At 37.7% G+C, this 18,476-nt stretch overlaps 1 protein-coding gene across 1 annotated transcript in view; it reads left to right on the top strand.

Moving 5' to 3' along the window:
• The window catches only part of LOC121866776 (protein pygopus-like), a 32,647-nt gene extending 15,533 nt beyond the window's left edge, over window positions 1–17,114 (top strand). Inside the window, exons 2-3 of the mRNA XM_042366478.1 lie at window positions 5,565–6,395; window positions 16,238–17,114. Coding sequence (XP_042222412.1) covers window positions 6,037–6,395; window positions 16,238–16,352 — 474 coding nt within the window. The 5' untranslated portion in view covers window positions 5,565–6,036 and the 3' untranslated portion in view covers window positions 16,353–17,114. The remainder of the gene's footprint in view (window positions 1–5,564; window positions 6,396–16,237) is intronic.
• Window positions 17,115–18,476: the final 1,362 nt, after the last annotated feature.

Raw genomic sequence — 18,476 nt, 5'->3', positions numbered from 1 at the left:
CTAGTTTTATAATCGGTACTGAAGACAGTAACAAGTAACACAGAAGCTACCCCTGTACTTGTCATAAGAAGAATATTATTTTCTCCTCTTTACACTTACTGCCCTTGTCTCTCCTCATGTTTCTTAATACAATACTAAGGGAAATGCATTACAGTAATATGCATGTTGTGCTGACACTCATATTAATATTTGCAGGATCATTAAGTCAGTGCATTGTATTTTATTACAGGTGTATAATGTGCTGTTTCTTTGTTTATTACGGTTCAGGTCCAGTTACAGTAGACTACTATTGAACACCACTCTCTATGTATGACCTATTAGAGTGTAGTTACTTCCAAAACTTTCCATTAAAAGCTGCAATTTTGTCCTGGCAATGAATATTGTGGTGCCATACTGGATTTTACTGTAATGATCACTTGTTTGTATGTTTATCTGACATATTTTGTATATTTATCACTTATTATATTTTTCTGAAAATTATATTGACAGTATAGTAATCAGATGGAATTTTTATTTAATTTTACATTTTTCAGGAGTTTTTATAGCCTTTGGATCATTCAGTGAGTGACTTGTGAGGTTCATATACTTGAACACCTGGTAGAGCCCACCTTGTCCAAGGGACTTTATGCCATAACAGCAGGCTGCTTTCTCTTATTTGGATAATTTTCCCTTGCAACTCAGCAATTACTTGTCTAGCAAACCAGAGTCAACAGGTTTAATCAATGTGAACTCTGAAGTCATATCACTCATGTCTTACATGCCAATTGGTTGTAACTAAACTCCATAATTTAACCCTCACATTTTCCTGGCAATAAGAAGGCACACTGAGGAGGTAGAGAGGGATTCTATGTTAGTTTTCTCTTCCTCTTGACTATATCATAGGATTTCATACTCTGTATCTTGATTTATAACATTTAGGTTATTCACTGAGTGACCTATAAGTGACCTAGCTAGAAAAGGGAAGGAAGTGGTCATGTGTCAAGTGAATCTAGCAAAATTACCCTAACAAGGAGGTATGCACCTCAAAGTATCTATGAAAATTAACTTCCATTTAACCAGACTGCTTAGATTCAACTGCTTTTTTATGGGGTTAATATTGATTTTAACCCCATAAACTTAACTTGTACTTAACACAAGCAAGGTCATGGCTATAAAATGAGATTGCCATTAAGTTTATGAGACACAGAACTTAAGCATCTCATCTCTTCTTTGGCATTTCTGAGAGTGAATCAGTTAAGAATATACTGTACAGTATATGTTAATGAGATACTTGAGCCATAATAGATGGATAGTGAAAAATATTTGAACAAAGAACTTCCCTCTCTATACTGTTTGACACTGAAAATCACATTCATTATTTCTTTTATTCTGTTAGAAGGGGTGAGTTCCTAGTTGTGATGCATTCAAGTACAGTAGTAGGCTTAACGTGACTATCTCCTCCCATTCATGAGTTTCTTTAGTCTTACAGTTCATCAGTAAGGCCCCATAGGTCATGAATGGAGGAGTGAGGCATGAAATCTCTTTTTATTCCTCACTTCTCTCTTGAACATAGTTCTGTATCAACAAGAAACTGAGAGTTGGGTAACATTATCCCTTGTCGTCAACTTGGGTTTTGAAGCTCATGAGTTAAAGACCCCTGACCTGAATCCTTACTGCTCTCTTTGATAATAATGGATTTGGGTCTGAATCCATATTTGTGTTGGTGAGAAAGTGTTCTACGGTAAAAACGTAGCAAGCTTCCTGGGAACAGGCAGTCTCTGCCCATGGTGTGTGTGGTAATGGTTACAACTCACAGGATACTTTTATTTTATTATATACTATATATATATATATATATATATATATATATATATATATATATATATATATATATATATATATATATATATATATATATATATATATATATATATATATATATATATATATATATACAGTTGTACCCCACTTAACGCGGTCAATTGAACCCAGAGGGTCCCGCGTTAAGTGAAATCCGCGTTAAGTGAACAACAGAACATATGGGATTAATTCCAATAGAAACCGGCCCGACCCCCAAACTCCACTTTTTGAAGGCACATACCTATGTTGTAGTAAAAATAACATCTTAATTTTATGATGGTACATGCACACAATTAATACTTAAGAGAAATAGAGAAATACAGTCGCCAAGTTAATGTCCATTCAAATAATGGACTCAACTCCCTCCCCCTCTCACACTACACAGCCGGCTAACAGATGGTCGGTCGTCCCTCCCTCCCCCCCCCACCCCCCACCAACCGTCCCAAGGAGATGTGTGGGATAACCTCAAACTAAAGTTAGGAAAATATAATTGACATTGCTGGATTCCTTGTAAGACCAGGAATATTTTGAATATAAATGTCATATATTTTGGACAAAAGATAACATAGTTACCTAGAGAAAAAATTTTATCTAAAAATTGTAAGTTTAAAGCAAAATATATGATGTTTATATTCAAAATGATCACCAAATTATAAGAATTCCAGCAATGTAAATTATATTCTGACCGGGTAATTTGTATGAATTTTATGAGCTAAAACAAATATCTTCAGTTAATAAAAAAAAAATAATCTTCACGACACTATCTGTCAATCAAAGTACCCCACCTTGCCTCCCCCCCTCTTCCAACCGCGCGGTCAGTCCCAACCCTCCCCCCCACCCCCCACCAATCCTCCCTTCCAGAGTTTTTAACATTTAGTATTAAATAATACCTCAGATTAAAGTTAGGATAATATAATTGACATTGCTGGATTCCTTGTAAGACCAGGAATATTCTGAATATAAATGTCATATATTTTGCACAAAAGATACCATAGTTACCTAGAGAAAAATTTTTATCTAAAAATTGTAAGTTTAAAGCAAAATATATGATGTTTATATTCAAAATGATCACCAAATTATAAGAATTCCAGCAATGTAAATTATATTCTGACCGGGTAATTTGTATGAATTTTATGAGCTAAAACAAATATCTTCAGTTAATAAAAAAAATAATAATTCTTCACAGGGTAACAGATGGTCGGTTGGTCCCTCCCCCCCACCCCCCACCAACCGTCCCAAGGAGATGTGTGGGATAACCACTAAATTTTAATAAATAATACCTCAAACTAAAGTTAGGATAATATAATTGACATTGCTGGATTCCTTGTAAGACCAGGAATATTTTGAATATAAATGTCATATATTTTGCACAAAAGATACCATAGTTACCTAGAGAAAAAATTTTATCTAAAAATTGTAAGTTTAAAGCAAAATATATGATGTTTATATTCAAAATGATCACCAAATTATAAGAATTCCAGCAATGTAAATTATATTCTGGCCTGGTAATTTGTATGAATTTTATGAGCTAAAACAGGCAGTCAGGCAGGGTGGCGGGTGGGGCAAATCTAAAAATAGCGTCTCGGACACTCACCGCGTATATGTGGAAAAAATCCTCGTTAAGTGAAAGTTCAGCTTTGGCAAGGCACCGCGTATATGCGAAAACGCGTTAAGTGAAACCGCGTTAGGCGGGGTAAAACTGTATATATATATATATATATATATATATATATATATATATATATATATATATATATATATATATATATATATATATATATATATATATATATATATATATATATATATATATATATATATATATATATATATATATATATATATATATATATATATATATATATATATATATATATATATATATATATATATATATATATATACTGTATATATAAAAAGAATACAGTAAGATCTCATATTTCGCATTTTTGAATTTCGCGAGCACTACCTAATGTAACCAAGTCTTATATTTGGTGTAAAATATCGTGAATTTCGCGAGATCCAGCCAGCTGAACGTGAGAACCAGCAAGCTGAATGCTGGCCACCGTCTTGAATCATGTCACAGCCCTCCTACCAGTTAGTCATTTCTGCTACAATGCGTGTTTTGTCAATGCGAATTGGTTGTAACGCGATTGATGTATAGGGGAACGCTGTTTGTAAAACGTGAAATTTTGCATACAAAAGTTGGCTATAGCACGTTTCCATCCTCAACGTTTTAAGCGTGGCGCGGGGTTATGCAATGTTTACAGTTCACATTTGACATCACATGTTCAATTGATTCTTGTCTTTTGTTTGTGAAGTGTTTTTTGAGAGGTACTCTGTCAATTTCTTTTTTTTTTGCAAACTTAGCTGTTACCCATAAGTAAAAAGAATGTTTCGAAGTGAAGACTAATAACGGTTTACACCAGCGCTCTCTGTTTACATCACGTGATCAGGTGAATCGCACGGTTTCTCTCAATTGCTCTGTGATTTTCGCTGTTTTCTCCAATTTTGTTGTGTTAGCGATGAATATGGAAAGACAAGGTAAGAAGAATGTTTCCAAGACGCGTTCTGGTGGTCGAATTGCCAGTGGTGAATGTAAAAGGTTTACAAGAACGCAACTATCATGTTGTAGCCCGCACCATGCTAGCGACCGCCTGGGCTGTTATTGTGTGCGTTTTTGGGTGGTGCTACCACCTGTCGAGTCAAGATAATGGCCTCCATCTTTACTGGGGGTCGTACTGGTGCTGGTAGGGGTGGGACAGACTCACCTAAGCAGCCAAATAAGGAAAATGAGAAGCGTAACTATCATAAGGGAGTTAAGTTTGCCAAGTACTCAATGCAGGATAAGCAGTGTGTGATTAAGTTACTTGTGGAAGGCCTAAAAACTAGTTTCTGGAAAGCACAATCAGGTCAATAAAGGCAGAATTTGTATCATTCTGAGGTTATAAATGGGAAAATCAGAGGTTGATGTAGAGTGGCCAGTTTATATTGTTATTTTCCCCATTAATTTATGTATTTGCATTTGGCGAATTTGAATTTGGCGCAAATTTTCCAGTCTGTATTACTCGCAAAAAAAGAGATCTTACTATATTATGTTTAAACCTTCTGTACCTGATTACTAACAGTTATAACTATAGTATATCCATACTAAGCTGGCCCATAAGCCATGCCCTTCGTCTATAGCTACAAATAGCTGATTGGTTCCCCTGAGCATTTTACCTCTCCCATACTGCGCGTATATAAGCTATTATTTATATCGACCTTTTATAATAAATATTTATAATATTCTGACACCCTCTCTGAAGTGTTAATGCCTTGAAATGATTTGCATTTTGATAGTCCAGTTATTTAACATTATTTTAGATAATAACAGATCTGCTTACCAATTGTGAACACATTTTACTTTGAATTTTCTATGAACCAATCAGCTATTAGTATACCCTGTAGAAGAGGGGTGGGGCCTACAGGCCAGGTTAGTGTGGAAAGAGTATAGTGAAGTCTTAGTTGGTGCCAACATGCCAGGAAATAGTGTATTCTAGATTATCAAAACTGTTTTAAAGGTCTGACTGGGGTCATCTCTTAAGTATAGTCATCTGAAATTTATTCACCTATTTGCTCCTGTGTATTATTTGTTAAAAATTACATGTACCACATTATTTGGAAAAAGTCAGTGATTTATAACATCTTAATAATTTTCACTAATAAAGTTTTGCATATTTCAGGCTGCCGAGTGTGTGGGTGTGTGTGCGTGAGGGTCACGTCGCCACCCTGGAGGCGGAGCCAGCAAGTCTCGGCTGGAAGGGCCCCCCAGGACCCCCCTCAGAGCCACACGGTCCCCCCTCTGTTGGTCCCACGGGGTTCCCTAACCCTGCCACACCAAATACCTTCTCTGGGCCGTCCACTCCAACATTTAACCCTCCTGGTCATACACTGAACCGACCCTCTCCGGGTCCACCAACTGGTCCTCAAGGCCCTGCATCAAATCCTAGCAATTTTCCTACGGGCCCTGGTGGCCCACAACCCTTCAACACGCCTCCTAACAGTTTTTCGGGGCCGCCCACCTCAGGCCCCCCATCTGTCCCTTTTCCTGGCTCTCCCGCTCCTTCAAATGCCTCCACTCCCGGCCCGGGAGGCCCTTCTCCCTTCCCTGGTCCCCCTGGTGGAGGTCCTCCTACCAGCCTGGCTGCAACCAGCATGGCTGGACCAGGGCCATCACCCATGCCCTTCCCTTGTTCCTCAAACTATAGTAGTCCCACACCCACGGGACCCCACATGAATGGTCCAAACAGTACCATGGGAATGTTGGGGCAGCAGCAACAGGCCCAAATGATGAATGGTCCGCCTGGTCACCCTGGACCATTTCCAGGCCCTGGAGGACCAGGGCCTGGCTTTACTGGCCCTGGAGGGCCATTTGGTCCTGGTGGTCCACCGTTTGGACCAGGGGGTCCACCTGGGGGCCCTCCTATGCATGGCCCTATGCATGGTCCCATGCATGGACCTGGCCCACACCCAATGATGGGACAACTTGGCCCAATGGACCGGATAGACCAAGGGTAAGCCTGCCTTTCTGTTTCCTTTATTGCAGAATACTGCATAACTAAAACTAATCACTCATTTTTAGGAATGAGAATACAGTCAAAACCTGATGGATTGTGAGGTTATGTTCCTGTATCCTTCTTGATGCAACTGATTTTAACTCTTAACAATTAAAAGGGAAAAATATGTGTGGCTCAGTAGCTGTTTGCTAACTCCCCCCCCCCCCTTTTTTTTTCTTTTTTTCTCAGTTTGTAAACTCACTTGTGGTCTAGGATGTAATTTAGATACTGAAATGACACTACAGATTGTTTATCTACTCCTTGTGATTAGAAATTGAAAATACAGAACAGTATGTGAATATAGTTTTATTAAAGACAGTGTAACACACTCAATTACAGTAATGTGTCCAGTAGAAGCTCTGCATCAATGTGTAATCTTAGAGTATTCCGAGAAAGCTACACTGTACTCTATGTTATTTATAAGTCATTACAAAAATTAGGAAAAACCATTTAGTTTAAAACTACTGTACCATAATAATATATGCATAATATAAATTGGCAAACAAATATTGACAGAACTGTACAGGAGGTACTCTTTTACAATTATGAAAATTTCATTTTCTTGTAACCTTACCAACACTACAGGTGCTTCATTTTTGAAGATTAGGTTAAAGAATTCATAAATACAAAATTATTTTTAGCAGTCTATATACCGTACCCCTGTACTGTATTTTCAAAGTTGCGATGTACTTTTCCAGATCTTCATATTAGTGCAAATACAGTATTTTTAAATAAAAAAAAATATATAACAATTGCAAATTCAAAAAGACTAACTGATATCTTGCCTACAGCCAATTTCATAATTAGACTGATTAGATTTATGATACATATATAGACACTCCTCGACTTACTGATACATAAAGAGTTACGTTCCTGTCAGGGGCGTAGCATGTGTCTCAAGCATCTGGGGCCACTATTGGCATTGGCGCCCCTCCCCCTTATTTCCGCTCCCAAGTTTATGTTCTCGATAGATAATGTAGATAGATAATAGATAGACAGACATGAAACAAATACTAACTTGCTGTTGGTGGCCACCACTGAGTCCCCCATCAGTTTGGAGGTGTGGGAGGATATAGTACAGTACATATTGTCGTCAGTGTGTGTGTGAGACCCGAGTCAGGTGCACCCATTAGGGATAGATTTATTCTTGTTCCACAATATGTGTGAAAGTAATCCCTGAGTTTCTAAGGTGTTTAAGAGAGTCCCTAAGTGGAAATTAAGATTCCAGAACAGCTGGATTCAGATGCTTAATGAAATTTTGTCTCTGAAATGCTAGACCACTTGGTTATTCAGAGATTGGAAGATAGTTGTTTCATGTATTGTGTAGGCTTTCTCAAGTTCCTAAGACACAGGGAGACTACAGAGTAATTCTTAACTGGACTGATGAATAAGAGTACTGTACAGGTAGACCCTGATTTATGAACACCTGATTAACACATTTTCATAGATATGAAAATTTTTCTTTATGTGTATCCTGTGCCTTGTTTTACAAATGAAAACCTCAAAGTTGCAAAGTATTATCTGTTATTTTTTATATCATTAGAGGATTCTGAGGTACTGACACAGGCATTAATGTCAGATAGCCGTATATTGGTACAAATACAGGTATATGTGTTTTGCTTGCAATTCTAAAGTTTTTATATCTTTAGAATTGTAGGAACTCCTCGTAATATATATACTGTACAGTACTACCGCACTGTACTGTATCCACCACTACTTATATGCAGCAGTACACACTTATTGTACAGCAGTTTTTACCAATATTTTGTTTTTATCGTCATGTCATACTTGGTTATATGTGTACTGTACAGTAATCCCTGATTCTTCAAGTATTTCGTATTTACGTCTATGACAAGTCATGGGAGGCAATAAAATACTAGATGCTAATATTCACAATACAGTACTGTATCGTAATTTTAAATATCTACTAGCAGATGATGTGCCGGGGAAACTGTTTTCATCAGCTGTCTTTGTATAATACAGGTAAATCTTGATTTAGGAGGGGGTTATGTTCCTGAAAACCCCATCGCAAGTCAAAATATCGTAAATCGAATTCATTATAACATCTGGTTCAATGGGATACGTTCCCAGCAGTCCGACACACACACATGTATCACCAAAAATAAATAAAAAATAAATTCATACACGAGTAAAATAAATAGAAAACAATTAAACAACACTCACCACATCATTAAAAACAAGCCTGCCTGCCTCATAATGTCAAGCTTCACTTCTAGAGAGAGAGTTTTCCTGGGCACCCTGGCCTTCCCTTCCCAGGCACATGAGTCTCAGCAACAGCTTGCTAGACATTTTCAAAGTTACACTTTTCACTTCACAGTCCCAAAAACAGCAAAAGCACTTTTTACTAAAACAGAGTGAAAGTACCTTACAATCACAATAAATGTGTGGAATAAATGAAAATAATACTGGTATCCTCACATTATGGAAACTCAGGTTGCGGAAATTCGCTCATATGCAATGTGTAAATTATGACCACTAAATTCGTGATACAAACCATAAATGTGACCTCCGGAAATGGGGTAAATTTTCACAAATTTCAACACAAAAATTGCTCTAAGTAAATAAAAACCACTGACATAATTTATTTGGTGTGCTTGTCTTGCTTCTTTTTGCCAAAACTTTTTCTTTAGGAGCACATTTTCGATTATACAATGGGGTATGCTATAACGAATCTAATTCGTTCTAGAACCTCGTTCGTTATAGCATTCGTTCGTTATAGGATTAATCCGTTCCAGGTCCCCAAATACAACCACTTAACACTGAAAAAATTCTGTGGAAAATGTAAAAAAATACGGTACTTTATCTTACCTTAGTATTGTTCAGCATGCAGGACAGGAGGCAGAGGGGGAGGGGGGAGGAGAGAATTATGAAGAAGAGGTGGAAGGAGAGGAGTCATCCTTCCTAGCCCTCTTTGGTGACTGTCTCACAGGCACTTTGTCTGTAGGTTCTTTTGTTACCTTTGTAAAGAAGGAATCCAGGGTTGGCTGCTTCAACCTTGATTTGTGGCCTTCCAAAAGTAGTTCATAACATTGTCATTTAACACACTGATGGCCTTTTGCACAGAACCAACATCAGGATGATAATCCTCAGCAAGTTTGGACAGTTTGCTCCAGCAAAAGAACGCATCCTTGAGATCTTTGGCTGGAATGATGCGGCTTTCCTCCTTGTCCTTCTCCTCCCCTGACTCCTCAGAATAAGCTCCGTTTCAGTGTCTCGTTTTGTTCTTTGTGAAGCTCAAGCAGCTCCTCAGTGGACAGTTCCTTACTGTGCTCTTCCACCAACTCCTCAACATCATCATCATCATCCACTTCCAGGCCCATGGAATTGCCCAGAGACACAATTTCATGAACAACAGCCTCTTCTTCTAACTCTTCGAAGCCTTCAAAGTCTCTTTGAAGGACACATTCAGGCCACAATGGCCTCCAAGCAGCACAAAGACACCTCACAGTAACCTCTTTCCAGGCTGAGGTAATTAAAAAACAGCATCTGCTATATTGAAGTGACTCTTCCAAAATTCCTTCAAGTTAACATCACTGGAAGAAGTGGATGCAAAACATTTTCTAAACAGTGCCTTTGTGTACAGCTTCTTAAAGTTAGAAATTACCTGTTGTTCCATGGGCTGGATGAGAGGTGTTGTGTTGGGTGGCAAGAAGTGCACAGTGATGAAGTTGAACTCCTCTGGCAATTCAACCATCAAATTAGGAGGGTGGGCTGGTGCATTGTCCATCACCAACAAAGCTTTCAGTGGAAGATTATTCTCCCTGAGGTATTCCCGAACACTGGGTCCAAACACCTCAATCACCCACTCAGAGAATAAATTCCTGGTCACCCAAGCCTTTGGGTTTGACCGCCACATAACACCAAGGCGGGTCTTCCTAATGTTTTTGAAAGCTCTGGGGTTTTCTGCATGGTACACAAGGAGTGGCTTTATTTTCCAGTCACCTGAAGCATTAGCACAAAGAAGGAGGGTAGGCCTGTCTTTCATTGGCTTATGGCCAGGGACAGAAGTTTCCTCCTTGGTAATGTATGTACGGCTAGGCATTTTTTTCCAAAAAAGTCCAGTTTCATCACAGTTGAATACCTGCTGAGAAACAAAACCTCCCTCTTTAATAACATTCAAAAAAATGTCATGGTGTTCCTTAGCTGCTTCCTTATCTGCACTAGCAGCATCACCATGTCTCACAACACTATGTAATTTATTCCTCCTTCTGAAACCAGTGAACCACCCCTTGGTACCCCTAAACACTGGCACATCACTATTACTTGAACTGGGAGTCTTGGCTTTAAGGCCCTCAAACAATTGTCTGGCCTTCTCACAAATTATAACTTCACTAATGCTATCACCTGCCATTTCTTTCTCCTTTATCCACACTAAGAGTAAATTTTCCGTCTCTTCAATCACATTACACCTTGCTTTGCTAAGTCTAAGAGATTCCCTTAGCCACTTGCACAGTTTTCAACTCCTCTTTATTCTTTAAAATCGTACATATAGTCGATTTAGCCATCCCATACTCATCACTAAGTTTCGCAATGCTTGTTCCATCCTCACGTTTCTTTATGATTTCTTTCTTAGTTTCAAGAGTTATGAGCTTTCTTACTCGCTTTGGACGATTCATTGTCACAATTGTATACTTGTATAACAAAATATTTATACAAATAACTCTATTTCCACATCAAAAGACGAAATTTCAACAATAACAGTGGTGCACTGGCTACACAATGAGACAAAGATGGCACCTGACTCTCTTGTTGTGGGTCGCTGTACAACAATATTCATGCGCTAGGCAAAATAGTCCCGTATTCATCCACATTCGTTGTAGGAGTTGCGTTCGTTATAGCATTCTCAATTTTATATGTAAAACCGTTCGTAGTAGGATCCGTTCGTTATAGCATACCCCACTGTATAATGAAAGTCAATGAGAAAGTGGGGTTCATGTTACAGTTCACTTTTCAAGGACATATCTCTTCAGTAACCTGATGTAATAAATATAATAAAAAAAAAAATAATGTGCTGCCTTTTGGCAATCATTTCATGGGACACGAGACAGAGAACAGTTGAGAGATCCTCCGTGCCCCTCTCCCCCTCCCCTTCTCCCTCCCCCCCGCTCTGAGAAGAAATATTTATTCACTTTTTGTTTTTTACTTTGTGGTATTTTTTTTGCCACATTCTGTATGAACAATTGTGTGTGCATGTAATACAGGTAGTAAAAAAAATTAAAAATAAAATATGTGCAGTCAACCCTCGCTTTACGCGGTCCCACATTCCGCGTTTCCACCTTTACGCTGTACCCTGCCGAAACCGGAATGCTCACATTCCACGGTGCGTGTACCCCTTTACGCGGAGAGCGGCTGGCGAGCCGCGCCATTTTTGGATCCAAACCTCCCGCCCTCTCCCGCTATCCGCCATGTTGTGTAAGCGGCGCGAGCAGGGTGCGCACAAGGTCGCCCAGTCATCAAAACATTACCGAGTTCTTCACCCACCACAGCCGGCCCAAGTCAGTGATAGTGATAATGATAGTGAGGATATGGACTTATATGGACTTTGAGGGGTTTGACAAAGAGGCCCTGCAACCTCTGTGGTGGATAGTGATATAATTGATACAAGTGATACAGGTGAGGGCCAATAATCTGCCCTCTGCCTCGGAACCAACCCCCCATCCCCGTATGCCCAGCCATCTTTTCTACTAATGTAAGTGTTAAAAAACCTAATATTATTGATATTTCTCTTAATTATTAATTGTGTGTGCATACCATCATAAAATTAAGAAGTTATTTTTACTACAACGTAGGTATTGTGTCTGAAGAAGTGGAGTTTGAGGGTCGGCCCGGTCTCTATTTCAATTAATCCCATATGTTATGTTGTTCACTTTTCGCGTTTCTCACTTTACGCGGGCCGCCGTGGGTTGAATTAACCGCGTAAAGTGAGGGTTCACTGTATTCTGTATCTGCCCAAAATAATGAGTAGAAAAAGACCAATAATGCAGCTCACAGCTTGGCCTAGTAGGGGATCCCCAAACCATACCCCCTTCCTCTCCCCTTCCCCTCCCATGATACAACACTAACTCCTGCAGATGTAAGAAATGTTTTCTCTATGTTTTTAAGCTTATGATAGTCATCTCATTTTTGGGGGCACATTTTCTATGAATGACTGTGTGTGCATGTAACAGTAAAAAAAGAAAATTAAGAAAGTTACATATACGTACAGTATCTATCAGAAAAAATTATTGAAAAATAACCGTCACATACTGTATTACCTTAAAGCTCGCTTCCCTTGAAAACTCACGGATTGCCATGGAAAATAACGAAAATAAATCTGAGGCTGTGTGCTGAGATCAAGAGGAGTGAACATTACAGGACAGTACAAAACACCATATTTTCCTGGTCATAAGATGCCCACTGTAATTAGCAAGGTATATTTTGGATTTTTTTTTTTCAGAGTTAATAGCCGTCTGTACTGGCAGAGCTAAATCACTGGATATATGCTATCATGTTTCTCACTACCACAGCTCATTATCACTTTATGGACCTATTATCAATCATGTGTTGGTATTACAGGTACTGTATTAATAAAATTGACCTAATTTAATAAAAAAGGATATAATTATATTTATAGGTACCTGTGGTATACACATTACAAATACTTATCGGTACCGGGCACGTTCACTAGGAACTGTCCAGTACAGGGATTGTTTACATCCTGTGCACCAAATCAGCTGACATTTCAGAGGTATTGTCTTTGCATTGTCATTACCACAACTACAGGTAGAGTGCATTTTTCTCAGCTGAGAAAAAATGCCCCTCCCCCTTCTCAAGAATTACAGTTGATTGGAGGTTTCAAACCTGTCCGATTTCATCCTGAAATAATGATGTATTTCTAAATAGGTTTATTCATAATCGTTGGGATTACACAGTAAGTATGTAGGAAGTTTATCAGAAGTATTATACATGAATTAACTGTTAAACTCTGGTAACAAATTCACACTTTTGGAGGATGCATTTAATATACAGTATGCTTATTTTTACCAATAATAAGGCATACTAAGACAAATTACATATCAGTAATACTACATTATACAAAAACTATCATTTTAAATGATTAGAATCGCATTGAAATATTTACACGGCCGTCAGCAGAGGCGGGAAATGCGACTGCGAACAACTTCATATTTCTCGCCTCTTGATAATTTTTTTTGCACATTCTGTATGAATGATTGTGTGTGCATGTAAGAGAGTAAAAAAAAAAAAAGAAAATTATGTAGAGTATATCTATGCAAAATTATGAGTTGAACGATAACATAGCTCACAGCTCAGCCTCACATGCTTGGAGTGCTACTGGGTTGCGAGTCGAAGACTCTGCTACACAATTACGTGCCATCTCCATGGATAATATTCCTTGTTATCCCTCGTTTAGGATATAATGTTTGTTATCCCTCATTTAGCGATCATTTCGCATTAACGACTGGGTTTTTTTTTAGGAACATATCCCAATTGTTAAAGAAGGGATACCTGTACAGTGTTTCGCGTGACAGTGAATTAAGTCAGACGGTGGCCAACGTTAATGCAAACTTTTTTATCGTTAATAGTGAGGTGGTTTTAAAACAACACTGTAGCCACTCATGGCCAGACTTGGGTGGGAGTGTGGGGTAATGAGATCAGTCCAGTAGTACATGACAATATTTATTTGGTCATACCTGGAAATACATGTCACACTATCAGTTGTTCGTACCAAACATACAAACAGTATCCATCATATTTAACTCACATCTAGTGATAATAACACTCACATGATTAACCATCCAAGTTGGCTTAATTCTGAATACAATAATACAATTGTTCAACACTCACTTGTGACTGGTTTGTTGGTATAACAGATTAGTGAGGTCCAACCTGTATACAGTCCTGTATTCTTGTGATTTACACAATTACTGAAATATTATTTAAGGTGTTATACCTGAAGAAAATTTTTTAAACTAAATTCATAGATTGTGTAGTTTGAACCACTGCTACAACTTTTATCTTGAACCCATCTTTGTGTTTCATTGTTTTTGCTTGTGGTGTCACAAGATTTTGAGAAGTTCACCTTAGTAGAAGCATGATAAATCAGGAGTCTGGATGAGTGTAGAAGGCCGGGAGGCACTTTTTAAAGGGGCTAGAAGACAGAGACCTTACATCACAGCTGCCTCTGATTGGTATACTAACTAAAGGGACAGAAGGCTCCTTATGACTGGACCTGATTCAGATAAAATTCCCAGTACAGTAATTGATGGGATTCAAGTCATATCAAATTTGCTTGCATTACTATGTTGCATCACATCTTATCATATTGCAGTGTTTTGTTACCAGTATTTATAATATTGCTTAGGTGGTCAGTAGATGTTCAGTGTTTGGTTGGTAAACTTGTAGGGTAAGTATAGTCCTAGATGTGAATTTTTTAGTTGAAAGTTTAGGTCAACATCTGCGCTGGCAAATATTGTACGTAATTACTAATAACAAGTGTCACTTTGGCTTTTGCGTTTATGGTGTAACATCAGTAAATTGTACAGTTAATAAGTCTTTTGAATCATAATACATGTGATTTTTTAACAAAATTCCCAGAACATATCCTTTTTACCTTACAACTATATAATATCCTCCAAAATATGCATCGACATACTGTAACGCTTGTAGAAAAAGTTCTTCCCCCATGAATATTATATTTTGTTCATTATTTTTATTTTTTAACTAATTATGTTTTAAGATGTAGTATGAGTACCTGTACTGTACTTTCATCAAACTACATAATATTTATTTACTAATTACAACACTAAAAATTGTGGAAAAGTTAAATAAAATGCAAGAGGAAGAGGTCTGAACAATGCCTCAGATGAGTTCTGGCATGTGAGATGTTTTCCAGTGATGCAATATTTGCTGGAAAAATGAAAAGTGCAATGTGTATCTGTGTACATATACAGTAAACCTTATCCCAGTGTAAACACACCTGGGGTAGTAAATAGAAAACTACTGTATGTGCAAATCTGGTTCTTATGAAGCTGGCATAAACCTGTACAAAACTTGCAAACCACTCTCCATGCACAATGTAATTTTAGGTTGAAACGCTATGTATAGTGAACCTTTGCAGAGCTCATGAAGGGTGTACTGTACACATTTTTATGTTAACAACTAGATTCCTTACTCCTACAAATCATGCTTCAGGTTTCAAATAAGTTGAATCCCAATTCTTCAAGTTTTGCAAAGTGAAATTTCTTTTTATTGAATAGGTAACATTGCACATAAGTTTCTGACTTAATTTGAAATACAGAAATGGTAAATTAAAATATTATAAAAATAAACAATGACTTTGCCTTCACTAGCTATATCTACAGAGTACACCAGGTGGGAGGTGAAATTAATGTACAGAATCTTTTATGAAGATCTGTATATTGAACTTGGGCTTTAGCTTAAGTCAACCTGTTAGGTACATTCTTCCATCTTCCATTATAAGGAATATTGATCATATGACCTTTGAGAATCTGGACCCTGGTCTTCTGTTCCATGTTATAAATTGAATTATGATTCTAATTACCATACCTATTGCCAGTACTGTATAAGGTAGTTTTATTGCATTACACATATACTGTACAGTGCGTATAGTAATTTTTTGGGAGTATTTCTCAGTAATTTTGTACTTCTATGCCATGTGTAAATGTGAATAGTAACTTAATTATAAAGATATTTTTATTTTTATATGTTTTTAGATTTTTTGACCTTTACTGATAATATTTTATGTGACCTTTTTGCAGAAGGTTAGTGAATGTGGTGTGGCGTTGTGTCTTTTGTAAGTACCCTGTGCTACCTTCTCTTGTCCTGTGTTGTGTCTTTGTATGTTACTCCTCTCAGTCATTGAAAGAGTTTTAATTACTCACAGTGAACATAGAGCCAAAAGAGTTCATTAGAGAGGCTCTCACTGTTGTTGCTCTTACTGTAATTCATAACATCAAGACTAAATATTTTTTATGATTTTTCTATATTTTTCTGAAGATTAGTCACAAAGCTTATTAATTGTTTTATAGTACAGTACTTTATTTCATACTACAGTATTTCTTTACATAAATTTTTACCAAACTTATTCCCTTTGCTCAATCTTTATTACTGTACTGTACATTGTTTACTGAAAGTGACTACCATACTTGTTGATGTATATGTTTGTATAATGTCTCTATTGTAATGTGAGTTCCACTTGATTTTGTCTGTGTGTTTTTTGTTGCTAAATCCTCATAAGGAAATGTTTCTTATTTATCATATGTCATATGCCATGGTGCAGGGTGACCAGAATAAAAAAAAAAAAACTTCCTTCACTTACCTTCATCCATCCAGTCTAATTGGTGTGACAGCCCCATAAACCACGTAAGTTCAGCCCTGTTCCCTATCATTCACATGCTCTGCTGTTTTTTGAGACCTTTCTCCTTCACCTCCATCTCGATCTTGTGCTTCCCCTTGCCCACCTACTATTGACCCATGAATTAAACACGTATTTTACCATTGTTTCACTTCCCATTCTCTCGGTAACCCATACATTAGTACCCTGGTTAGTATTATTATCTAACCCTTTTTTTCACATCTCCCGCTAATTTCAGTATTTTTTATTCACTGCACCCTATATTTGCCTCATATACAATGTTGTTGTCAAGCATGTCATTTTTATTACATTTAATAATTATACTTCTTGCATTCTGAGTCCATATTTTACTCCCACATGGTAATGTTAGTTTAACAGTTCCCTCTGTATATCCCAAACTTTGCTTTCTGTGCATTTCTTATTCAAGCCCGCCACCAGGGGAGGGTTCAAACAAATCTATCTTTCGCTTTGGGGGGAAGGTGCAAGTCTATTTTTGCCAATTAGTGTCACTAATAGTTTGGACATATAGTTTGTCTATGGTTCCAGATACAAATGACATTTCTAAGAAAAAATATTCCCTTATGCCTAGTGAAATTGGTAAAAAAAAAAATCCTTGGAAATCCTAGTGTCAGGCCTGTTAACACTTTTTATATAACACTGAGAACTGCACAGTGTCAACAAGTTGATGAAGTTTTATTGTCTGATTACAGAATTATTTAGCTCAAGGTGAGTTTTGGATTGGTATTCTTCAAAGATTTATTTTTGTTAATATATATATATATACCAGTACAGTACTACCTCGCCTCGATTTTAATGGGATGGTTTATTATTAATGCATACAGTACAGTACAACCTAACAGTTTGTACAGAGTATTGATCTGTGCTCACCATGGTGATAGTTGGTTATAGACAGTACAGTGAACCTTCACTTTACGCGGTTAATTCAACCCACGGCGGCCCGCGTAAAGTGAACAACATAACATATGGGATTAATTGAAATAGAGACCGGGCCGACCCCCAAACTCCACTTCTTCAGACACAATCCCTACGTTGTAGTAAAAATAACTTCTTAATTTTATGATGGTATGCACACACAATTAATAATTAAGAGAAATATCAATAATATTAGGTTTTTTAACACTTACATTAGTAGAAAAGATGGCTGGGCACACGGGGATGGGGGTTTGGTTCCGAGGCAGAGGGCAGATTATTGGCCCTCACCTGTATCACTTGTATCAATTGTATCACTATCCACCACAGAGGCATGCATGGCCTCTTTGTCAAACCCCTCAAAGTCCATATAAGTCCATATCCTCACTATCATTATCACTATCACTGACTTGGGCCGGCTGTGGTGGGTGGCGGGTGAAGAACTCGGTAATGTTTTGATGACTGGGCGACCTTGTGCGCACCCTGCTCGCACCGCTCTACGCGTAAAAGGGTACACACACCGCAGAAAGTGAGCATTCCGGTTTCGGCAGGGTACCGCGTAAACGTGGAAACGCGTAAAGTGGGACCGCGTAAAGCGAGGGTTGACTGTATATATTTTATGAATTTTTAGTGTAAGAACTAAGTCAATGGTTTTAGGTGTACATAAGATATTAATATATTTTGATATCAAGTCTCCAACACTTGGTGGGTGG

The sequence above is a fragment of the Homarus americanus genome, unplaced genomic scaffold, assembly GCF_018991925.1.
Source record: "Homarus americanus isolate GMGI-L3 unplaced genomic scaffold, GMGI_Hamer_2.0 scaffold58748, whole genome shotgun sequence".
NCBI classification, from domain to species: Eukaryota; Metazoa; Arthropoda; class Malacostraca; order Decapoda; family Nephropidae; genus Homarus; species Homarus americanus.
The sequence above is the reverse complement of the archived record's forward strand: the minus strand, read 5'-3'. Positions and strand labels throughout refer to the sequence as shown.